At 42.3% G+C, this 26511-nt stretch overlaps 1 protein-coding gene across 1 annotated transcript in view; it reads right to left on the bottom strand.

Moving 5' to 3' along the window:
* The window catches only part of ADAMTS12 (ADAM metallopeptidase with thrombospondin type 1 motif 12), a 319574-nt gene that overhangs the window by 47727 nt on the left and 245336 nt on the right, over positions 1–26511 (bottom strand). Inside the window, exon 17 of the mRNA XM_030567717.1 lies at positions 14148–14274. Coding sequence (XP_030423577.1) covers positions 14148–14274 — 127 coding nt within the window. The remainder of the gene's footprint in view (positions 1–14147; positions 14275–26511) is intronic.

Here is a 26511-nt window from a genome sequence, read left to right as displayed (position 1 = left end):
ACTATTTTGAATTCTCATGTACGATATGAAGCATAACCAATGCCTACTATACTAATTGAATTACTGTATACTACCTTTGATATTTTCTGTATACACTGCTGACTGGATTAAATGTTATTCTAAAAGCACTTCAAATCATGCTGACTGAATATCTGACTTATTCAATTAGCTGATCAAGGGATTTCAGCTGTGTCACCAAAAAGTGATAATGTGCCTCTTTGCTGTCACTTCTTACCATTTCCTCTGTTAGTCACAGGGCAAATATTTGTATCAGTTCATTATCTCTGGGAAGCTAGCTACTACTTTCTACATCACAGTGGGCAAAATACTGCTTAATACAAAAGCAGAGTAAAGGTAAAATAAATACTCCCATGCTGATAAATACATAATAAATTATTATGGTAGCAGGTTTCATTCTTTTTCTGCCATGCATCCTATTCTGCAACACATCAATCTTTGCGCATCTTACCTCCCCCATCCTAATCTTTTTCTCTAATTTGGCTCCTCAGTTTCCACTCCCATCCTCAGTCCCCCAGTAGTTTCACTCAACTGCAAAAGGGCTGTCACTGATATGAGGATTGCTGACAGCTATTTATTTATAATCATACAATTAAAAAAAGACACTGAGCCATCAAGCTGAGCACACTTCTAATTTGTGTAACCATCTGTTCTCATCACTGGTCCTCCTTATGTTCCCTTTCCATTCCCATCTATTGTTTGGTTCCTTTCTTCTTAAATTAGATAGAAAAGCTTTGGGGCAGGAACTCTTTTCCTACTTGTTTGTACAGTACACTGGGACCCCAATCCTGACCGAGGCCTGGTTCTTACCACTTCTGTGCTCCTGTATCTTGTCTCTAGGAGTTTCATTTCCCCTCCATGCAGGTAAAAACATCAAAGTGAAATTGTTGAGAAGACACTGCCAAATCTTCTCAGTGGAGCGCAGCAGTAAAGAAAAATACTGAATCAATTCACTTTGTATGACGCTCTCACCTCCCAGATCTTGTTTCCAGCTCTTTTTTTGTAACCTCTACTGTTCTGTAAGGCCCTGATCCAGCTAGGCACTTCAGCACCTGTGCAACCTCAAGCATGTGAATAGTCCTATTTACTTTAATTGAACATCCTGTATGCTTCTGTCATAACCTTAGTCCCAGATTTGGACCTTAGCGTCCAAAATATGGGGGTTAGCATGAAAACCTCCAAGCTTAGTTACCAGCTTGGACCTGGTACTTGCTGCCACCACCCAAAAAATTAGAGTGTTTTGGGGCACTCTGGTCCCCCTGAAAAACCTTCCCTGGGGACCCCAAGACCCAAATCCCTTGAGTCTCACAACAAAGGGAAATAATCCTTTTTCCCTTCCCCCCTCCAGATGCTCCTGGAGAGATACACAGACACAAGCTCTGTGAATCCAAACAGAGTAACTTGCCCTCTCCGTTTCCAATCCTGGAAACAAAAAGTACTTCCCTATTTCCCCAGAGGGAATGCAAAATCAGGCTAGCCAATACAACCCACACACAGCTCTACCCCCTGATTTCTTCCTCCCACCAATTCCCTGGTGAGTACAGACTTAATTTCCCTGAAGTAAAGAAAACTCCAACAGGTCTTAAAAGAAAGCTTTATATAAAAAGAAAGAAAAATACATACAAATGTTCTCTCTGTATAAGATGATACAACACAGGGCTAATTGCTTAAAAGAGTATTGAATAAACAGCCTTATTCAAAAAGAATACAAATCAAAGCACTCCAGCACTTATATTCATGCAAATACCAAAGAAAAGAAACCATATAACTTACTATCTGATCTCTTTGTCCTTACACTTAGAAACAGAAGATTAGAAAACAGGACTACTTCTCCAAAGCTCAGAGACAGCAGGCAGACAGAAACAAAAGACCTAGACACACAATTCCCTCCACCCAAAGTTGAAAAAATCCGGTTTCCTGATTGGTTCTCTGGTCAGGTGTTCCAGGTGAAAGAGACATTAACCCTTAGCTATCTGTTTATGACACGCCCCCCAAATTGCAGACAGTGGGGAAGCTCACTGGCGGCAATTTCCTTCTAGAACTTGAAAATAACCAGGGTAATACAACACATGCACCTTTACATATACCACTAAGTATATAACTAACAGACTTTTACATTTTAAGAACACTTTTTAACTACTGGATTCTGGGAAACTCTCACGGGAGAGTGCATTAGCAACTTTGTTAGAAGCTCCTGTGATGTGTTGAATTTCAAAATCAAAATCTTGGAGAGCTAAACTCCAACGAAAAAGTTTCTTGTTGTTCCCCTTGGCAGTATGAAGCCACTTTAGTGCAGCATGGTCAGTTTGTAGTTGGAACAGCCGTCCCCAAACATATGGGCGTAGCTTTTCCAGGGCGTACACAATGGCATAGCATTCCTTTTCACTGACTGACCAGTGACTTTCCCTCTCAGACAGTTTCTTGCTGAGGAACACGACAGGATGGAAGTTGTGATCTGTTGCTTCCTGCATGAGCACTGCTCCTATACCACGCTCAGATGCATCTGTGGTTACTAGGAATGGCTTGTCAAAATCCGGGGCCCTGAGTACAGGGTCAGACATGAGTGTTGCCTTAAGTTGGGTAAAGGCCTTTTGACACTCATCAGTCCACTTAACTGCATTTGGCTGGGTCTTTTTGGTCAGGTCGGTCAATGGGGCAGCGATTTGGCTGTAGTGTGGTACAAATCGCCTGTAGTATCCGGCCAAGCCTAAGAAGGATTGGACCTGTTTCTTTGACCTTGGGACAGGCCACTTTTGGATAGCATCCACCTTGGCCTGTAGGGGGTTTATGGTTCCTCGACCCACCTGGTGCCCCAGGTAAGTCACTCTGTTTTGGCCTATTTGACACTTTTTGACCTTAACAGTTAGTCCTGCCTGCCTGATGCGCTCAAAGACCTTTTCCAGGTGGAGTAGGTGTTCGGGCCAGGAGTCGGAAAAAATGGCCACATCATCGAGGTAGGCAACTGCAAATTCTCCCAGTCCTGCTAGTAGACCATCTACCAGCCTCTGGAAGGTGGCGGGTGCATTTCGAAGGCCGAAAGGAAGGACATTGAATTCATACACCCCCGCATGGGTGACGAATGCTGACCTCTCCTTGGCAGGTTCATCTAGCGGTACTTGCCAGTACCCCTTGGTTAAGTCTATTGTAGAGATGAACTGGGCACGTCCCAACTTCTCCAATAGCTCATCGGTGCGTGGCATTGGATAGTTGTCCGGACGAGTTACCGCATTTAGCTTACGGTAGTCCACGCAAAAGCGTATTTCCCCATCTGGTTTGGGTACCAGAACCACTGGAGATGCCCATGCACTGGTCGATGGGCGGATTATACCCATCTGTAGCATGTTCTGGATCTCCCGTTCTATAGCAGCTTGGGCATGAGGAGACACTCGGTAGGGTGGGGTTCTGATTGGGTGAGCATTACCTGTATCAATGGAGTGGTATGCCTGTTCAGTCCGTCCTGGGGTGGCTGAGAACAATGGGGCGAAGCTAGTGCACAGGTCCTTGATTTGTTGCCGCTGCAGACGTTCCAGGGTGGTTGAGAGGTTCACCTCTTCCACGCCACCGTCTTTTTTTCCGTCGTAGTAGACACCATCAGGCCACTCAGCATCATCTCCCTGGACTGTAAACTGACAAACCTGTAAGTCTCTGGAATAGAAAGGCTTGAGAGAATTAACATGGTACACTTTAGGCTTTAGTGAGGAATTGGGAAATGCTATGAGGTAGTTCACAGCTCCCAGGCGCTCTTGGACCGTGAATGGCCCTTCCCATGATGCTTCCATCTTATGGGCCTGTTGCGCCTTTAAGACCATAACCTGGTCTCCTACCTTGAAGGAACGTTCTCTGGCATGTCTGTCATACCAGGCCTTTTGCTCTTCTTGAGCATCCTTTAGGTTCTCTCTAGCAAGGGCTAAAGAGTGTTGGAGGGTGCTTTGTAGGTTGCTTACAAAGTCCAGAATGTTAGTTCCTGGAGAAGGCGTAAACCCCTCCCATTGCTGCTTCACCAACTGTAATGGCCCCTTAACCTCGTGACCATACACAAGTTCAAATGGTGAAAACCCTAAACTGGGATGTGGTACAGCCCTGTAGGCAAACAGCAACTGCTGCAACACTAGGTCCCAATTATTGGAGAATTCGTTGATGAATTTTCGTATCATGGCCCCCAAAGTTCCATTGAACCTTTCCACCAGGCCATTGGTTTGATGGTGGTACGGGGTGGCAACCAAGTGATTCACCCCATGAGTTTCCCACAGTTTTTCCATGGTCCCTGCCAGGAAATTAGACCCTGAATCTGTAAGGATGTCAGAGGGCCAACCTACCCTGGCAAAGATGTCTGTTAGGGCCAGGCACACAGTGTTAGCCCTGGTGTTGCCTAGAGCTACTGCTTCTGGCCATCGGGTAGCAAAGTCCACTAAAGTCAGTACGTACTGCTTTCCTCTGGGCGTCTTTTTTGGGAAAGAGCCCAGAATATCCACAGCTACTCCCTGAAATGGGACCTCAATTATGGGGAGTGGCTGGAGAGGGGCCTTGACCTGGTCTTGAGGCTTACCCACTCTTTGGCATACCTCACAAGACCGGACATACTTGGCAACATCCTTGCCCATCCCCTCCCAGTGGAAGGACTTCCCCAACCGGTCCTTGGTTCTGTTCACCCCAGCATGGCCACTGGGATGATCATGGGCTAAGCTTAAGAGCTTCCCCCGGTACTTAGTTGGAACCACCAACTGTTTTTGCGGCTGCCATTCTTCCCGGTGTCCACCAGAAAGAATTTCCTTGTATAAAAGTCCTTGGTCTATAACAAACCGGGATCGATTAGAAGAGCTGAGAGGCGGTGGGGTGCTCCGTGCCGCCGCCCAAGCTTTCTGAAGGCTGTCATCCGCTTCCTGCTCAGTCTGGAACTGTTGCCTTGAGGCTGGGGTCACCAGTTCTTCCTCAGACTGTGGACTTGGGCTTGGTCCCTCTGGAAGCGATGTAGGTGATGGGGTTGTTTCCGTTGCTGGTGAACCGCTCTTCGCTGGTGCACCTAAGGGTATTTCAGGCTCTGGCTGAGCCTTTTGGGTATGGCTGTCTTGTGCTTCTGCCAGTTCTGGCTTGCTGGCGCCCTCTGGCGTTGAGTTTGAAGATGTGGTTGCACTTGCTGGTGCTGGTTGCTGTTCCAGTTCCGGGCCTGGGACTGGAGATGCTGTGGCTGTTTCAGTGGTAGGCATGGAATCCGGGTCCACTACCTCTGTCTGGGTCTCTGGTAACACAGACGGGGCCTCTGTGGACGGCTCAGGAACAGGAATGGGTCTGGAAGCTTGCCTGGTTTGGCTACGGGTAACCATTCCCACTCTCTTGGCCCGCCTCACCTGGTTGGCCAAGTCTTCCCCCAGTAGCATGGGGATAGGATAATTGTCATAGACTGCAAAAGTCCACATTCCTGACCAGCCTTTGTACTGGACAGGCAGTTGAGCTGTAGGCAAGTCTACAGCTTGTGACATGAAGGGGTAAATTGTAACTTTGGCCTTTGGGTTGATGAATTTGGGGTCAACGAAGGATTGGTGCCCCCGTGTCTCTCCACGCAGTAACCTTCTTTCCGCCCACTCTCAAATTTTCCCTTCGCTCCACGGGTATTTGAGAGGCATCCGGGCCTGGGGATCTTTGGTGTGATGGTGGTGTAATGAATTGCACTCGCATGGTGTTCTTGGGACAGTTGGCCTTGATATGTCCCGGTTCATTACACTTAAAGCATCTTCCATCTGATGGGTCACTGGGCCGAGGTGAGTTACTGGAGACTGGTGAGGTTGAAGGGTAGGGTATCTGTGGCTTTACTTGGGTGGTATGTGGGGTCTTTGGCTGTCCTCGGTTGTAGGGTTTATGGTCTGTGTGCCCCCTGTGGTAATCGTTCCCCTTGACAGTAGCTTTCTTGCTTTCTGCCAGTTCCATCCATTTGGCTCCAATCTCCCCCGCCTCAGCGATATCTTTGGGATTTCTATCTTGTATGTACCGTGTGATGTCTTCAGGAACACCATCCAAGAACTGCTCCATTTGTATGAGGAGGTTCAGTTCTTCCAGGGTTTGAATGTTGTTTCCTGTTAGCCAGGCCTCATAGTTTTTTGCAATGTAGTAGGCGTGTTTGGGAAATGACACCTCTGGTTTCCACTTTTGGGTTCTGAAGCGCCGACGGGCATGATCTGGGGTTATCCCCATTCTATATCTGGCCTTGGTTTGAAAAAGTTTATAGTCATTCATTTGCCGCTTAGGCATTTCAGCTGCCACCTCTGCTAAAGGACCACTGAGGTGTGGCCTTAATTCTACCATGTACTGGTCTTCGGGGATGCTGTACCCAAGACAGGCTCTTTCAAAATTTTCCAAGAAGGCCTCGGTGTCATCACCTGCCTTGTAGGTGGGAAATTTTCTGTGCTGTGGAGCAATAATTGGCGCCGGGTTGTTAGGGGTGGCTGGCACATGCAGCCCAGCTTTTGCCAACTCCAGTTCATGTTTTCTCTGTTTTTCCTTCTCTTCATTTTCTTTTTCCATTTGTTTTTGTTGTTTTTCCATTTCTTTTTGGTGTTTTTCCATGTCTCGGCGGTGGGCCGCCTCATCTTCTGCTTGTTTCCTTCGGTAGGCCACCTCTTCTTCTTCTAGTTTTCTTTTGTGTGCTGCCTCTTGGGCTGCCTGTTCTCTTTGGAAGGCTGCCAGTTTCATGTTTTCTTCCTTTTCTTTTATCTCCATCTCTTTTTGTTTTATTTCTAGTTCCTGTTTGTGTTTTTCCATCTCTCGCCTGTGTTCAGCTTCTTTGAATTGGTCTTCAGCCTCCATTTTTGTCCTGGTAGACATGGTTCCTGTTTTCTTGTGTTGGGGTGCCCTCCGGTGTTTTTCTTTTGAACTGCAGGCTCTGTTGCCTCCTGAAGTCTGCCTAGCAACAGTGCCTTTAGCTAATCTTCAATGTTAAATAACCCTGAAAAACCACTTTATTTGCATGCATATAAGTGCTGGTACTTGCCTCCTAATGGGAGGGCTATTGCATGACAAAAGACCCTCAACAGTCTCTTAATGGCTTCTCGCTTAACATGCAAACCACAAACTGCCAGAGAGCAGAGAAAAAAAAATTCTCTCTGGTTCCCTTTTAAAACCAAACTGTTTCTCTCTGCTAAAAAGCCCTTAGCAGAGAAAAGAAAAATATAATATTCCTACTGGCTTCTGGATACTGTCTAGATCCCACCGCTGCTACACCATGTCATAACCTTAGTCCCAGATTTTGACCTTAGCGTCCAAAATATGGGGGTTAGCATGAAAACCTCCAAGCTTAGTTACCAGCTTGGACCTGGTACTTGCTGCCACCACCCAAAAAATTAGAGTGTTTTGGGGCACTCTGGTCCCCCTGAAAAAACTTCCCTGGGGACCCCAAGACCCAAATCCCTTGAGTCTCACAACAAAGGGAAATAATCCTTTTTCCCTTCCCCCCTCCAGATGCTCCTGGAGAGATACACAGACACAAGCTCTGTGAATCCAAACAGAGTAACTTGCCCTCTCCGTTTCCAATCCTGGAAACAAAAAGTACTTCCCTATTTCCCCAGAGGGAATGCAAAATCAGGATAGCCAATACAACCCACACACAGCTCTACCCCCTGATTTCTTCTTCCCACCAATTCCCTGGTGAGTACAGACTTAATTTCCCTGAAGTAAAGAAAACTCCAACAGGTCTTAAAAGAAAGCTTTATATAAAAAGAAAGAAAAATACATACAAATGTTCTCTCTGTATAAGATGATACAACACAGGGCTAATTGCTTAAAAGAGTATTGAATAAACAGCCTTATTCAAAAAGAATACAAATCAAAGCACTCCAGTACTTATATTCATGCAAATACCAAAGAAAAGAAACCATATAACTTACTATCTGATCTCTTTGTCCTTACACTTAGAAACAGAAGATTAGAAAACAGAACTACTTCTCCAAAGCTCAGAGACAGCAGGCAGACAGAAACAAAAGACCTAGACACACAATTCCCTCCACCCAAAGTTGAAAAAATCTGGTTTCCTGATTGGTTCTCTGGTCAGGTGTTCCAGGTGAAAGAGACATTAACCCTTAGCTATCTGTTTATGACAGCTTCATGTTACATATGTGAAGTGCTCAGTGCCTTTCATTCCCACAGACCTCAGCAGTATTCAGCACCTTGAGGGAGCGCTTAGCAGCTTGCAGAATGAAGCTCTAAATTTTAAGTCTCCAACTTACCCTTTTTCCATACACACATTCAATCGCTGATACTTTTTCTTTACTGGGTGGCTCGTGCCACCACAGGCTATCAGCTTTCAATATAAAGCAAAAACCGTTTCCCATATTCCATAAACTTTGATACATTGTCAAAGGACATAGCTAGACCAGGACTAGTAACATGTAAGTAATAAGTTGTTACACACAAAAAGCTAGGTTAAAAGAACATTACGGTTACAAAGTCACACTCCAGTTAGGAAATGTCAGAATTAAGGTTGTCGGTGCATCCTCAGTTTGGTGCCCTTGTACACATGGAGGACAACACAATCTTTAATTACATTGAGTCATATAGTCATAGCGTTTAAGGAGAGAAGGGACCACTAGATCAGCTAGTCTGACCTCCTGTAATCACGGGCCACCAACACCACCCAGCACCCACACACTAAACCCAACCACGGAAATTAAACCCAAGTATTACAGCCCACAGGGGATTAGACTATTATGTACCATGGGGAGAGAATAGGAGGGACTGAGGTGCACCAGTTTCTGAGGCCCCTGCAATGGGAAATGATTAGATGAGATATACCCAGATAATCCTGGCAAGTGACCAACAGCCACGTGCTGCAGAGGAAGGCAAAACCGTCCCCCAAAATCACTGCCAGACTGATCGCGGGGGATGGGGAATTGCTTCCTGACTCCACATATGATGATCAACAAGACCCCGAGCATGTGAGCAAGAACCAGCCAGCAAGCACCTGAAAGAGAAAACTCTCAGTGCCACTCAAGAGACCTGAGTCCTACCCTGCCCAGTGTCCCATCTCCACCTGTGGTCATCCCAGATACATTAGAGGAAGGAAATAAAATACCTGGGGTGGTGGTGGTGGTGAGGAATCGCTTTCTGACCCCTGGAGGTGGCTGACTGAAACCTTGAAGGATGAGCTTTTAGGAACATAAAACATAAACCAGAAGTCTGACCCCCACCATCACAAGCAACCTCATCACATAATAGTACTCATGAATTTGTCCAGCTCTCTCTTAAAACTAATAAAGTTGTTGTTCGATTTTATACTATTTTTCCTGTGCATTGGTTTAAATGACTTTCCTACCATCACATAGGAACTCTGTGGCAGGGGCCTGGTTAGAATCCATCTCTCCAGAGCAACAATCAACTGCCTTGGCCTTGAGACCCACCCTTTCTTTTCCTGCAATCCCCTGCCTCATAAGAAGAATATAAGAACATAAGAACGGCCATACTGGGTCAGACCAAAGGTCCATGTAGCCCAGTATCCCATCTACCGAGAGTGGCCAATGCCAGGTGCCCCAAAAGGAGTGAATCTAACAGGTAATGATCAAGTGATCTCTCTCCTGCCATCCATCTCCACCCTCTGACAAACAGAGGCCTCATTCACTATACACCTTCCAAATTTTGCAAGAAACAAGACTGGGGTCCTACCAACAACAGCCTCACTCACTAAACAACCCTGATCCTTTCTCAGAACAGTTCCATCCAGTGCACTGAATGAGGCAGGGGTCCTGTGGAACAATAGCATTTGGCCTGTGTCCAATGTATCATAATGCATATGCACAAGAGGGCTGAATTAAGCAATTTTCTGCTTCCACAAACAGAATAACGATGGCTATGTTAAGACACTACACTGGGACTTGTGCGATCTTGGGATCTATTCTTGTGTGACCCTGAGAAATAACTTAATTTCTCTGTGCCTCATTCCTCCCCCAATAAAAATATTGGAAATAATAATGCTTCCTTTTTTTCAGCATGTTTCAATCGTAATTGTGTTGAGGGAGGGATTGTCTCTGATGGTGTCATGGATCGCACACTAGACTAGAGTGCAGGAGGTCTGAGTTCAGTTCACATTGACACTGGATAAGTCACTTCCCTCTCTGGGCCTCAGGGATACTGCCCTCCTTTGTAACGCATTTTGAGATATACTGATGAAAAGGTCTAGGTATTACTATTGCCATGTTTCTGTGCAGCACCCAGGACAATAGGGCCCCAATTTTGGCTGGAACCTCTAGGTATTACTGTAATACAAATAATAATAATACTCTCTGTCCTTTACGATTGCTGGAATTTACTAAGCAAACTGTTAGTGGTGGTTAAAAAAGTTTTTCTCCTAAAGGCAGCAGCAAGCTTCCTTGAGAATGTCAGAACACAGCTGAGATGGCAGGAGATTGAAGACTTCAAATTATCTATTTATGGGCATTCTGTCTGAGCAGGTATTCATGTCAAAAAAGGCCAGGGCAATTTTCTTTAAATGGAAGGAAGAAAATTTCTATTCACTTGGTAGGTACAAAAGAGTGTAAGTAAAGAAAATACATCGTTCTTTCCTTTCAGGACAATACAATGAATTTTATACTGAGCATCTATAAAGATAAACACCTGCTTACCAACCAAGCAATACAATTGTAAGCTACATTGGTTCATAGCAGCATCTTTCTGCGCTGCTGCCTGTCAATAACACTCTAGTTAATGGGGTGGTCATATCAACATTTCCATCAAATGCTAGCTCCCCATGGTAGGAGTCAACCATTTCTGTTCTACTCTGAGTTGACACTTCACATATTTGTGTGCAATAAAATATTTTAGAAATGTCTTATGTAGCTCCAGATGGTTTAACTAGAGAATGGGCAAAAGACTTTTATCACATGCCTCCAATCGCCTAAGAAACATGGATGTTTGGACTCCGACTTCTCAGAAACCTGCGATTTAACCAGTTTCCAACTAACTTCCTGGAGCCTATTAGCTGAGAATGTGGAAGTCAAGACATGACCCTTAGCGACTGGTGATTATGTACATTTTATCAAAAGTAAGCTGCATAGCTATAGAATGGAATGTCTTCCAGCTTCTGTATGATTCGGTTTGAATTCATAGTCTGATGGCTAACCTTGTGGTCACGTGTTTTCAGTCCATGAGATCCAATAGATGGTAAGGGAGCTATCTAAGAAAACTTCCTCATGACTGCTTTTGATGATACATTTCCACTGAGAAATTGATCTGCATGTTGGAAGGTGGATGACCGGCTAATAAGAGCATTGCCTTTGATGGTAACTTAGTTTCTGGAGCTAGAAAATGCAGGGGTACGGTTACATAGCCAACCAAAGGTCCATCCACGACTGCATTGTGTTTGATCCTCCAAATCCCTTCTCAGTTTTTAACAAGCATTGAGTATAGTCAGGCCTGTATCCTTAGAATCTCTGACAGATTCAGCAAGTGAATACTTCCCTGTGTGCCCTATTTTCAAGGGCAGAAATACCATCTCCCTCTGTCACTCTGATTTTCTTCTGAACAAAGAAACTGCTTTACTACTACTTAACTTTCCTAGTTTGAACTGCTAGCGTGCCTGCCATCGGAGGATCCAGAAGAACTGCAACATGCCCCTGAAGATGCCTTCGCTTGGCTAGATGACTATGCACACACTAAATAAATAAATACTTTGCGGAGAGGAAGTTTAGCCATCCTTCTGGATTGTCGATGACAATCGACAGGAGCCTAGCTGTGGGCTTGAAAACTTTAGAAAATAATTGCAGTAGCTCACTATGAGTCCATGACTAGTGTGTGTGTGCGCGCATGCACCACTGGCCATTGTGGAATGAAATGTTAGCACTAACTCAGTCTGTGATCGTATTGCCTTGTAGTGACCAGTCTACAAAGAGGATATATTGCTATAAGGCTTGATAGGGAACAGCAATCCCCCATTAGCTCAAGTAGCAGGGCCCTGTGTTTTTAGAACAGGGGCTTCTAAGTTCCATGTTTCACATGGTGTGTGTGTGCTTTAAATGCAGTTACAGATTTATTATTCTGTTTTTTATTTATTCTTTTTTAATTATCAGAAATCATGGCTACTCTATGATTTTGTGCTGCTACAGGTAGTAGCTATGCTCTCCAGCAGCTCATAAACATCACAGACAACTAATTATCACAACTAAGAAGAGATAAATAAACAACCAAACCCCTATCACTATGTTTTATGAATCTTCTGCATTTCACTTTATCAATGTTTTACTATTCTCACTAGTACTCCATAAAGGACATTTACCAAAGGAGACAGAAAGAATTGTAAGTGGTTTTAGAACTGTCAATCAGACTGGGATTAAGCTAGAGCATCTCTTCAGCAGTGTGCAGAAAACTAAGCACAACAAGTCATGTTTAACATAATTCTGTAATCACTAAGAAATGATTTACAGCAATCTAATTTCCTACAGCAGGCTCTGACTGCTATTGAAGAGAAACTGATTTCCAAATGTAAGCAGCAGAAGCTAGATAATATGGTCTTTAAGGATCTTTTAACTTCTGAATAACCCAGTCATTTCTCTTTGGGACTTTGGAATAAAGAGCTTAATTTATATTTTTTATAAACATAAATGCTCCTGTGTGTTCAGTTTAGCCTCAGCTATTATGGAAGCCATTAGTTAATAAGTTTGATTCTGCTGTCAATTGACTTCCTTGGCAATTTGCACAGATTTACTACTAAGCTGCATTCTTTATACTTTTAAAATGATTTACATAGGCTGTAACAGCATTCCTAGATATTTCCCCAAAGAGACATCATACATAATTGTGAACTGCAGAAGGAACAAGTAATAAAACCATTAATCCCCCTAACATCTGTACGTTATTTACTACATAAAAGCAGCAATATCCATCATGCAGTTCAGTACTGACAAATGCAAAGTTACACATAGCGGAAGGAATAATTTTAACTACTCCAGCTACTGCTTGGTTCTAAATTCACTGGAACCACTAAGGAAAAAACCTTAAGAATCATTATGGACAGCTCAGTGAAAACATCTGCTTAGTGACAGACAGTTGTCAACAATAAATAAAAAAAGCAAAAAATATTTGGGTATGTAAACAGTGAGCTAGAAAACAGTACTAAAAATAATGCATTACATATAAATTAACAGTCTGCTCTCACCTAGAACACTATATTCAATTCTGGTTGCCCCATCCCACAAAGAGATGTAGCAGAAAGGGGGGTCCAGAGATAGACAACAACAATGATGAGTAAGAATTAACGTACTGCAATAGGGACATGGGAAAACTTCCATGAGAGTAGACAACGAAAAGATCAGGACTGTTTAGTTTAGAGAGAGTAGACCTATAAGAAGGGACATGATAAGCGTATTAAATAATAAATGTACAGAGAAGGTAAATTGGGCATTGCTATTTACCCTCCCTCATAATACCAGAACAAGGGAACATTCAATGTAACTGAAAAGCAGATTTAAAACTGTTGAAAAGAAATACCTGTTAAACACACAGTGAGAAATTAACCTTCATCACAAGATATCAAAGCTAAGAGATTAGCAAAATTTTGAAAATGGTTAGATATTTATAAGGGTAACGTGTACATCAGTGGTCCCCAAACCTTTTCTGTTGCACCCCCCCTTACCCATAATGGAACCTGTCTGCTCCCCCCTGGGATCCATGGTTGGAATCTGAGGCCGGGTTGGAGCTGCGGGCACAGCTGGGCTCAGTGGCGCTCCCTTCCTGATCCCTGTGGGGCTGGCCTGGACCCCACTACACTCCCCTGAAATGTTACTCCGTGTCCCTCTAGGGAGGCATGCTCCACAGTTTGGGAACCGCTGGTATACATCCACAGCTTTATTAGATAGGATAAAATATTTGAGATATACACATAATCATGCTTCATGGCATAGACTACCCATTAACTGATAGTAAGAAACTTCTCTTATGAGCAGATAATTCTGAAATTGTCCTTTACAGGGTTTCATTCACTCTTCCATAAAACACCTGGTAGTGGCCACTATTGGAGACCTCTGATGGACTATTGGTCTGAATTGTTATTGCAATTCCTGTGTTCTTTGCCTCCCCTGAATACTATGTTTAAATTAGAATACAACACACTGAATAGTGCTCCTGTACGGTATCCTAGTATTCACAGCATTTGTTACCTGGGTGGACAATCCTTTTCATTGCATTTCTTTTGTCGTCCATTTGGCTGCATTTCTGGGTCACAGAAGGAGTTTTTGATCACACTTCCCCCCCTTTTCAAACATTGGGCTGTCTGTCGTTGAACACCTGTGAGAATAATAATTTCTCCATGCATATTAAATCCTTACACCTTTGTGCTCAATTCCCAATGGACACTGATCATGTTGGTTTACCAGGCCCAACCCACTATGTGGCAGAGTCTGTGGTTTTCAGAACAAAAAGGAAACAGCAGCAGAGACTGTTTGAAAAGCAACACTTGTGCTGTACTAGTTTTGCTTTCAAAAGGAGAGGACTATTACCTCCTAATTTATTATTCTTGGTCATATTAGAAGAATAAAAAGCATATCGCAGCACTTGAAATATCTTAGCCAATACATAATGGGCCACATCTCAGAAAGCTGGAAAAAATATTTCTGTCCCTTTAAAAAAAGAGATACAGCTAAAACAGATACCAAAGAGATACAGCTAAAACAGATACTAAGGGCTCAAACGCCGACTGGGAAGATAAACACTGTCATTGCTTAGCTTGTGTGCTCTGCATTTGTTACTTGCCCTCCATTCCTCTGTGCTGGAATAAAGGATGAACAAACACAAGATGCTCTCTCTCTCTCCATTGACCCACAGAGGAAATGCAGTGTTATTGTAGTGGTGTTAGTCCCAGTATATCAGAGAAATACTGGATTTATGGCTTATTACAACAAGCTACAACCCACTAACAACTCCCCACCCCGCTGCTTCCCCCTGCTTCCTTTCACCTCCTATGGGCATGTTTACACTACAAAGTTAAGTCAACCTAACACAGCCACTGCACTAATTACCATAAGGGTTTACGTCCATCCCCTCCTTCTGTCGATGATGCGCATCCTCACCAGGAGCACTTGCACTCACTTGAGAGGGGTAGTGTAGGGGGCTGAAAGCCCCAGTTTCTCAGCTTGGTGCTGAGACCCCGGCTGGAGCCAGGCTGCTGCCTGGGCTCTCAGCTCCACACTCTGCACGGAGCACTGCTGGGGCTCACAGCTGGAACACCCTTCCCCTCACTTTCAAAACAGAGATCCTATCAGCAGTGAAACTGTCAGCCATGCTGGCAGCCAACAGGCCACGCAAATAATGCAGTGTCGATACAGACACTGCGTCACCTGACCTACATCAACCTAAGCATTATGCCTCTTGTCGAGGTGGATGTACTAGGTTGACATAGCGGGTGAGTTACAGCGGCAGCAGGAATATGTAGTGTGTATGCCTACTTAGGTCGATGTAAGGTCAACTTAACTTTGTAGTATAGACATGCCTTATGACTGGAGAGGTGTGAATGGGCTACTTCACCTTGAATGGTACTTTGGAATACGTGTTAACTACTTGTGCTAAACAATCTGTTCCACCTTGTATTTAGCTGTGATACTGCATACTTTCCCCAGATCTGAAGAACTCTGTGAAAGTTTGTTTCTCTCACCAAAGAAGCTGGTTCAATACAAACTTTACCTCAACCACCTTTCCCCCCTCCCCGAGGAAATGAAAGTTTTGCAGCATGGGGATGAACTGCATAGACCCACTGATATAAATGCCTACATGGGGATTAGCGAGACAAGGCGAGTGAGGCAATATCTTTCACTGGACCAACTTCCGTTGGTTAGAGAGACAAGCCCTCAAGCGAGATGGAGCTCTTATTCAGGTTCGGGAAAGGTATTGAGGGCAGGTCTACATTTAAATGCTGCAGCGGCTGCTACCTATGCCTCTGGGATGGCTTCTCCCATCAGCGTAGGTACTCCACCTCTGTGAGAGGCAATAGCTATGTTGACCGGAGAAGCCCTCCTGTAGACACAGCGCTGTCCACACCAGGGGTTAGGTTAGCATAACTATGTTGCTCAGGACTGTGGATTTCTCACACTCAAGTGATGTAGGTAGATCAGTGTAAGTTTCAAGTGCAGACCTGGCCTAAGATTGTCACACCGGAATACCAGATTGAACAGATAGTTTAGCATAAGCAGTTAGTGCACATTTTAAAAGTGGCCCATTAACACCTCTAAAGTCATAGGACAAAAAGCAGTTAGTAGGCTACAGATTGTTGTAAGAAGCCATAAATCTAGTGTCTTTATTAAGACCATGATTTTTAGTATCTAGCAAAGCTATGAATTTAAGCTTCTAGGCTTGTCTTTTGAAAGTGTTGAGCAGGTTTCCTTTGAGGTTGGGGACTGATAGGTCAGATACAGAGTGATCACTTTGTGTTCACCCACAGGTGATATGGTGTTTTTGTCTTTTATTATTTTCATGTTTGAAAGAGTGTAATGATTGTCTGGTTTCACCCACACAGTTGTTATTGGGGCTTTCAGTGCACTGAATGAGGTACACCACATGTTGTGATAGGCACGTTTAAGACCCATGGATCTTGAAAGATTAGTAGCAGGGGGTGTTGATCATGGTAGTAGTGGAGATGTATCTGCAGGTTTTGCATCTGTTGATGTGGCAGGGTCGTGTGCCCTGGTTTGTGGGGAACTTGCTTCTGATGATGAGCTTGGGAGAGATTGGGGGGTTGCTTGAAGAGGGTGTTCAGAAAGATTTCTTTCAGGATGGAGTCCCTACTGAGTATGAGTTGTAGCTGTTTGACGATACCCCATTTGGGTTCCAGTGTGGGGTGGTAGGTGACAACTGTGCATGTGCGGTCACAGAGGGTTTTATTTCTAAAAGCAGATTCTCTTATGGTATTTGGATGACCCATTCCATGATGTTATTTACTTCTCTGGTGCAGTGTCCCTATTTGGTGAAGGCAGTTTTGAGTGTGTTAAGGTATATATCCCAGATTTTCTCCTCGGTGTATATTCTGCAATATCTGAGTGCCTGGCTGTAGATAACAAATTTCTTGGTGTGTTTGGGTTGGTCACTGGATCTATGAAGGTAGGTGTGGTGATCCATGAAGTTCTTGTATATAGTTGTCTATAGGTTTCATTGTTGAAGCTGATGGCCGTGTCCACGAAGTTGATGCTAGTGTGGGAGTGTTCCAGACAGAGTTTTATGGACAGATGTTGGTCGTTCAAGTTGTGGCGAAAATCTATGAGGAAGATTAAGTTGTCCATCCAGAGGATGAAAATATCATCAATGTATCTCAGGTATATAAGTGGTTTCGCATTTGTCCAGAAATTCTTCTTCCAGTTGGCCTATGAAGAGGGTGGCATATTGGAGAGCCATCCTAATACTCATGGTTATTCCCATGGTTTGGGCAAGATGTTTGTTGTTGAATGTAAAATTGTTATGGGGGAGGATAAAATGGATGAGTTTGGTGATGTTTTTGGGGAGGAATATCTGAGTTCATCCATTTTCTTGTAAATATTTGAGGCAGGCAGCTATGAGGCATGTTGGCGTATAGGGAAGGGACAGCCATGGTGGTAACGATGGTGTTCTGAGGCAGGCTGATAATGTTATGGGGTTTGTGGAAGAAGTAGGTTGTGCACTGGAGGAAGATGGCCCTTTGTATGGTGAGCAGTTTGAGGATGGTTTCTCTGAGTCCTGATATTCCTTCAATCAGACTGTTGTGGCCAGATACTATGGGTCTGCCTAGGTTCCCTTGTTTGTGGATTTATTCCAACAATTTGTAACCCCTCTAGCCCCCTTTTTGTCCTATTGCAACAAACTGGCCATTTCACCTTGAATGGTCCTTTAGAATATGTACTAAAAACTTATGCTAAACTATCTGTTTGATCTTGCATTTATCTGTGACGCTCTTAGACTGGCTACACTACTACTTATGTCGGTACAAGTTATGTCACTCAGGGGTATGAATTTGCCACTCTTCTGAGTGATATAAGTTATACTGACCTAAGCACCGGTGTGGACAGTGCTATGTCAGCTTTCAAGCTTTACACAGAGCTTTTCTTCAGGTCTGGGAAGAGTGCTACTCAGAGTAGTGTCTCACTTTGAGTGCGTTTCCCAAACTGGTAGAAAAGCTCTGGGTAGCTCAAAGGCTTGTCTATCACACCAACAGAAGTTGGTCCAATAAAAGATATTACCTTGCCCACAGGTATGCTAAATGAAAAGAGCAATTAAGACCCTTTATGTAGTGAAGTAGCTGGAAACAACAGAAACTGCTGCTGAAGACAAAGCACTGGATGGCAATGCCTGCTAAACTAGGTGCATTGAAGAGTTTCCTGATTGCAAAATCTAGGTTCGGGAATGGTTGACAAGCTGTATGGTTGTGAGAGGCACAGAGCCAGAGAGGCAAAAGCAAGCAGTCAGTGAAAGATGCAAGGATGAACATGGCTTTCAGAGGGAGCAGAGAGACAAAGTTCTTGGATCATAACTGAGAGGAGAGGCAGACTTGGAAATTGTGAGCAAGAAAACTACCTACTGTGATTTGTTTCTGTTGTATTCAGGAAAACACAATTTTCTGTGAACAAACAGGGTTGCTAACCCTTTGGGCCAAAAGGGCAATAATATTGTACCACTGTGATATTCATTCTCCCCTATATAGGTCTGTTGAAGGGGTCAAAAGAGAATATGCTACTATGAGGTCAGGGATACGTGTTGTATTTTAAATAAAGAGTTGTCAACTTTGCACAGATTCTTTAGCAGGTTTCAAGAAAATAAATTTAAATAGAAATCTATTAACAACACATAATAAACAACCCATAAGCTTTGGGAAACTGATGAGTTTTCCCCAATATTTCACACTTTCCCCAATATAACCATTCTACATATAAACAAACTTTAAATATTTGTTTCCTAATATTTCACACAAATTCTAATTATTTTTTTCATGGAATATCAGAGCCCTCCCATTTCACTTATCCATGAAGTTAAGCAAATGGCTTACAAAGATGGACATAGAGAATATAGGATGCAACTGGAAAATCCAAAGGAAGAAAGGTTTGGATGGTAGCAATGGTAGCGGTAGATTGGAGGAGCGTTGATCATTGTTGAAAAATGCCAAGAGAATTTAACAGAAAATGATAAACTTTCTATTGGTAACACTATTAAATTCAATTTTTTTTAGATAAGTTTCTATAGAACCCTCTTGGTTTCATCCCTATTCTGTTCTATGTGACTTTTCCATAATGGTGTTTGTTTTTTGCTTTGGAAATCTAATCAGAGAGTTTGGCAAATGTCATTGCGAGTTGTAAAATGAAGGAAGTTATCAGAAATGCTTCTCTGCCCCTTTTCAAACTCAGACATGAATTATTCCCCTATGATGAATTATTTAGCATAGTTTCAGCTGCTGTAATGCATTTTAAAGCAGAAGTCTGGTGCTAAGGTTGCCTCTTCAAACATGTACAGAAGCCTAGTTTACAGTGTGGGTGCTCTTATCTCCGCCCTGACCATTGACATCAGTAAGCTCATCTGTTTGAGTCTTGTAGTTATTTCAAGCTGTAATCACACAAATACCATTCCTAATAGGGGCCTTAAGTGGATTCACTTTATTTGCAGAATCTGGAAAGTTCTGGGATTGTTCAGAAATTAAAGGTGGATATAGGCCCCTAATCTTTCCATTATGGATGTGCATAACTCACTTCAAAGCTAGAGGGCGTAACATGCACATCAAGGTGCAAACAGATTCAGTGAAACAGTCTTTAAAACAAAACAAACAAATATTGTCATATTTAGTAACTATAAATATCCAGTGTTCTGTATGAAGTAAGTCAGAAATATCTCACACGGGTTCTGACCTATTCCATACTTAAGCACATGCATAATTTAAAAACACAAGTCCCATTGAAGTCACACATAATAAACATACTTAAACGCTTCTTTGAACTGAGGCCTCTAACAATTTTTATATAGCGGTCCTGCTTCCACCCAGCTATTTCTCCCTGATCCATGTCAGCAACAATTTGATGTGGCACTGGTGGACACCCACGTAAATGCCGGCTGTGTGTGTGTGTGACAGCAGTCCATGGAGTTTGATCCCTATTGAAGAGACCTTGCTCACAGAAGCCAGAACATGTGTGGGAGTATCTCCAGCAAAGAGAACTTTCTGCTGGTGAAGCAGCCTCCTTCCTACACCCGTTGTCTCACTGCTGGTCCCACAGAGTGATCACTTAAGCCAGGTCTACACTAGGAAGTTAGTTTACTATAACAACGTTGTTCCGGGGTGTGAAAAATCCACACTTAAGAGCGACACAGTTAAACCAACCTAATTCCCTGTGTAGACAGCACTAAGTTGACTGGAGATTCCCCCATCAACATAGCTAGCGCTTCTTGGGGATGTGGATTATAGACGCCATTGAAGAAGTTCTCCCGTCAGCACAGGCAGTATCTTCACTGAAGCTCTACAGCAGCATATCTGCAGCATTTTAAGTGTAGACCTGCAGTCAGCTGCTTGAAAGTCATTCACTCTCTCATTCTCCCAATCCTTCCATGCCTGACATTCTTACTCCCAAATATACAAAACCACTATATACAGAAATGGCTGAGCTAGCACTTCCAGTGCAATTGAGCTTTTTTGCATGCAAGTACACTCATTGGGGCATGAATATCCAACATTTGCGCAAACAGAACGTGTCTGCACCACTGTTCATGAAAAAGCAAACAAACAGTATCAACATGGATGGATCAAATAGTGATTTTTTCACAAACAATTTTCCCTGCTCTTTGCCTATCTCAGAACAACCGTAAGCTGGAAGGACTATTTTTGATGGGAGAGTCCAGTTCACCTTCCACGTCCATTCAATTCTTGATTCCTCTGCTAAATTTACCAACAAAAATGATGGTTAGAACACGGTTAGGTTGAGCTTTCTTGGATGTTCACTCAGAGCCTGAACACTTCCGTTGAAAGCGTCATCGAAACTAAAAGCTGAAAATGTAGATAAGAAGGGTCAGTACTGGAAAAAGTCAGACATACACAGTGTGTGTCTGTAAAAGTATGTGTGTGATTATGTGTTTATTTGCAACTGACATGAACCTGATTGTGTTCATGAGTGCATGCACACACACACACACACACACACGCACACATGCACACACGGTTGTTTTACCTTGCCCTTTGAATGCACAAAAAATCATACTAATTGTATGCACAAATTATATACACAATTATTAAGGCAACCTTACATCCCTAACTTTTTGAAAATCAGCATCTAAATCCAGACTGAAAACACAGTGTCCCCTGGTTTGCAAAATGAATACCACAATTTTTGGATTAAACTCCACCTCTGGGCTAAACTAGTACATATGGAGTTAAATTTGCAATGCTGAAGCTGAAAAGGGATTTAGTGGGTATACACTAATTAACCCCAATGGGAATCTTGTGGCTAAATCCCTTTATAAGCTTTGAAAATTTACCACTTGCTTGTTATTTCCACAGAGAGATAAACTTTTGCATTCTGCTTAATGCTATCTTTCAACCAAGAGGCTGTCCTCTATTAAACAGATTATGTTCAATGCCACTTTAATCTAATTCTGAGAAACATGATTATGGCCTTTAGAAAGGACTGAATGTATTTGCAATTTTTTTTATCAACATTTAAAGAATGATATGCAAGAAAGAGCAAAGTAAAGGTTTTATGCATCCATATAGGTCAAATAATATATTATCCAAGTGGTTTATGTGTTATCATGACAGTAAATGTCTACATTAGAAGAATATGGCAAGCTAGAGTATTTTAGAGTTGCTCTTTGCAAGCAGGGTCGGCTCCAGAAACCAGGAAAGGAAGCAGGTGCCTAGGATAGCCAATAGATAGGGGCGGCACTCCATCTGTTATTGGGGCGGCACGTCCGGGTCTTTGGCAGGAATTCAGTGGGTGGGTCCTTCACTCCCTCTCTTCCTCTTCGGCGGCAGCTCAATCAGGTTTCTGTTTTTTGTTTTTTTCCTTTGCTGCTTGGGGTGGCAAAAAAGCTGAAGCTGGCCCTGTTTGCAAGGAACATATGGGTCTACACACATCTAGACTGCAAAGCAGTCATCTGTTTGTTTTGCAGCACTTAGACAATTTAATAGCCCAGCTGCGCTGTTAGGATGGGATAGAGGTTGCAGAACATTATGGTTTTTACTCTAGGTGACGCTTTGTTATTTTTCTTGTGGCCACAACTTTTCAGGACTTGTTTGTGGAGGATTTGGTTTTACTTTTTGAAATCATTAAATTATTTCGTATTACATTAGATAACACATTTATTACACACATTAAAAAGAAAAGAAAATATCAGTAGACAAACGTTACATCTCAGAAGTACAAGTAAATCTTTATTTAAACACAATGTTTTATCCCATCTCACACTCAATTCAGACACAGCCTTCCAAAGGGGATAAGCCCTGCATGGAAGTCTCTCAATGGCATCAAGTGTTGTAGCCCCTGAATCTGACATTCCTGCATGTACCTCAGAATTTCACAGTACTGAAGTCAGCCATCTTGTGTGTTCAGCCCATTGCCAGCTGAAAATCAAACATCACGTAGCTAGGAATAATCCATGCTGCTGCATGTTTGCAGCTGTACTAATCAGAATAGGACGTTGGGTAGGGCTGGCTCCAGGCACCAGCGGAGGAAGCATGTGCCTGGGGCGGCACATGCAAAGGGGCAGCATTCTGTCCATTCTTGGGGTGATACAGTCTGGGCGGCTTTTTTGTGTTTTTTTTGCACTTGGGGCAGCAAAAATGGTAGAGCCGTCCCTGATGTTGGGAGAGGGAGTTAATGTTCCACAAAAACAGAAGGAATGTTTGGACAGCCAACCTTGGTTTTAGGTGCCTCTGACATGTAAGTTTTATTGTTATGACTAGAAATGCTTTGCTAAGAAGCAGCAGAAGAAGAAATTGATATTGGCTGTTGCTAGGAAAATTGATAACCTATTAGAGGCTATTATGAATTATAGGTTTTGTCCAAAGAAAATTTATAAAAAATTTAGTTTAAATGTGTGCTTTAAGCAGTATGAGCAAGCTTTTCTTTGAGCAAAGATCTGACACATAAAATTCCCCATCAGCTGGATGGAAGGAAAGCCCCCGGAAGCCCAGATGGTAATCACTCAAAACCATTTCAGATTTTGGTAAATATTAATCTTTTGAATGCTCTGAACCTATTGCTGTGGCATATGTGTGTGAGAGAGAGCCTGTAAGACCTAGCAAAAAATAGTTTTAGGTAAAAGCACTCTGGTTTGTATCAATCATATATCAGACAGAGTAACTGTGTCCCTACTGTTCCTGACACTGCCTGCAGAGAAACAATAAAGTTATCATTGCTTTGGGTTCTGAAAACTCTGGGTAACAGATCTGGTGAGCCAGCCAGGAGTGATAGGGAGAAAGTGGATGATTGGTACAAATGGTTTGCTGTGCTGTGCAAGAGTTGAGGAGTGTGGGGCAGGTTAGCAACCTGGAATTTCCCTGTGTTGTGGTCTGCGAGTCAATGTATGAATATATTCCATTACTGGGACTCTGGTAGCCTGATCAAATGAGAAAATATGTCAAAAGAACAGGGAAAATCTGGGAAAAAAGCACAGCTGAAAATGATTTTGGAAAACAGCTTGACTGATTTGTACAGAATAGTAATGGTTTTTGGAAGCCTGGAAGCTTTAGCAGCCCTGGGGAGTTCCTGCAGCTCTGTATACTGATGGTAGTGATGGCAGTAAATAAAGAGATAGATGAGTTAAAGGCAATCAATCAATTAATCAATCCAGCCTAAAGGCAGCATCAAATATCCTCCGCACCCACCAGCTTGATTCAGGTCGCACAGATAGTGGCACTGCAGAAGCAGGGGTGTGACGGGGCGAGAAAGTAACAAAGCTGGAGCAGGAGGTATTTGGATTGAAACAGCAGACAACGGAGACTGAAGGTATTGTTAGAGCCTTACTGAAGGATTCCCAGGATAAGTATCAGGCAGGTCACGGGGACTGTAAGAGACAGTATTTGACCTATATGGATGCATCAAACCTTTATTAAGCTTCTTCTTGCATATGATTCTTTAAATCAATCCTTTCTAAAGGCTGTAGTCATGTGTCTCAGGAAACTTTCGAGAGTTTTTATTCCATAAAATAAGAGGAAATACCAATTATTTATTTTTATTTCATATTATATATGTAAATATTTATATAAGCATATATTATTGATAATATAATCAAAATAATTATAAATTATATTACATTTATAACAATTATATATTAATATACCTTTATATAATTATATAGATTATATATATACAGTATATATTTACATAATTTTATATTATTTATTTAATTTATTATTTATGGGGGGGAGTCAATTTCAGGGGATAGCTATCTCATCTCTCAGGTTCTGTTATTGCAGTCTAATCTGATCCAGTGTATGTTTAAGACTGAACAAGATAAATCCATACAAAGGAGAGAAGAAAAATAACTAGAGCAATACATGAAAATGCAGCTTCTGTTTCTAGCCTGTAGTTTTGTTGCTGGAAGACCACAGCATATGACTTGTTTAACCACTTATGAACCCCAGTTTCACTTCTTTGGCTCCAGAAAACATCTGACTGGATTGCTCTGATTTTCCTCTAACCAGGAGGCAGAATAGGTTAAGGCAACTTGATGTTGATTGATTGTGATAATGATTATTATACGAGTCTGATCTAATGCTCACTGAAGTCAGTTGGAGTCTTCCCACTAACTTCAAATGGGCCTTGAATGAGGCCCTGAGTTACTACTTGCTCTCAGGAAAGAAAATGTTCATAAGTGGTGGCAAGCTTATCCCACTGGATATGCCAATCAGATAATTTGATAGTGCCTATATAAATAATTGGCACTTCCTCTTATTTTATGGAATAACTAGTCCTTCATTAAAGGGAACTATGACCACAAAGTCCTTGAAGGTCATTTTACCACCATATTTTAGTCAAAACAAACTTAACTCTCATCATTTCTTTGACTCCATTTTGGACTTATTTTCAACAACACTTGTTATATAATGTGTTTATTAGTGTACAATGATCTTCTAGTCAACTTTAACCCACTTCACCTTAGCAACACCGGTTTTAAAGATAGGAAGATGGTTTGGATGTAGCACAACAGCTCTGTTACTGTCAACGACATTCAATTCTGAGTCTAAAATACCTTGCACTGGGCTAAAAAATAATCATTGTCTAAACCAAGAAACTAGTTTTATGGATGCTCAGAGAATTGTGGTATTTAACAGAGTCTGGAAACAGTATTTCATACTGGCCTCTCGAACCCACTGACAGGGGGAAAAAGTGTGTCACATTAATTTAGTATGAAATAGGTCAATACTTTTTGGTCTAGAAGGTCAACAATTAACATAATTCCTATTCCTCATTATACATAATATGTTTAGAATAACAATTTCCAGTTTTCTACACTGAGAGACAGCTGGCTTTTCCCAAATACACCAATAATGATGCTGCTATCTAATTCTAGAAAACAACATCACAATCTGCCCTAAGTAAGGGGGCAGAGCAGAGTAGTGCCCTCACAGGAGCAGAGGAGTGTTGGAACTGTGATTCTCTTTTTCTCCTTGCTACAGGGGTGTGGTAGCGGGAACAACTGGCATAGATAAGCAGCAGTTTACTTCCCCTTTTGTGCTGATGCTCCACTGTCTTTGGCTGCCCACTTGCATGTGGCAAAATTAGTGGACCTGCTCAAGTGTCTTTCTCCATATATCATGACCTATTATAATTCACCCCCTAACTGCCCTGAGCAGCCATATAGTGGCAGAACTCACCCTATATTTCAGTTTCCACCTTAGCAGAGAACTAGAAGTGAACTCTAGTAGTTGAAAAAAGGTAAATAATAAGTGGGGATGCCATTTGTTAGAAATCAACAAACAAAAGTAATCTGGGGCCATCTATTAAAGTGATCCAGCTGGTAGTCCAAAAAACAGAGCCAAAGATCACAGGCGTTATCCAAGCAGCTTTTAAATCAGATGGTGTTTCCCAGGATTATAATTTTTTGCAGGGAACATTTAAGAAAATAGTTACACCAATCTTAAAGAAAACAAATCAAGTTCAAAAAACATTAATCTTATTTCATTGTTATGCCATTCATTAAATTAAACATCAAGCATTATCAGCACTTACTTACTATGGTGATTGATGGGGATTACACAAGTACACTGCATAACATTCAGTCCAAGGGGGTTAATTGTTTTAGATAACCCCTCAAATGTAATTAGTTTATTTTTGCTAACAGGAAAAGAATACTGTGATTTATTGACTGACAACAGACCAGTGTTCTGAGAAAGGTAAGAACACATAATTAGCGTGGAAAATAAAATCACATTGACCCCAGGCAATAATTACCTAAAATGAAAGCTGTAACAAGCCAGTTCTTCAAACTATGGAAAATAAATAACCATAGCTGTTTTCTTCATACGGAAGATTTAAATACTAGTACTAATAAAAACAACGAGGAGTCCGGTGGTACCTTAAAGACTAACAG

This window comes from Gopherus evgoodei, chromosome 6 (assembly GCF_007399415.2).
Source record: "Gopherus evgoodei ecotype Sinaloan lineage chromosome 6, rGopEvg1_v1.p, whole genome shotgun sequence".
In the NCBI taxonomy this organism is placed as follows: domain Eukaryota; kingdom Metazoa; phylum Chordata; order Testudines; family Testudinidae; genus Gopherus; species Gopherus evgoodei.
The sequence above is the reverse complement of the archived record's forward strand: the minus strand, read 5'-3'. Positions and strand labels throughout refer to the sequence as shown.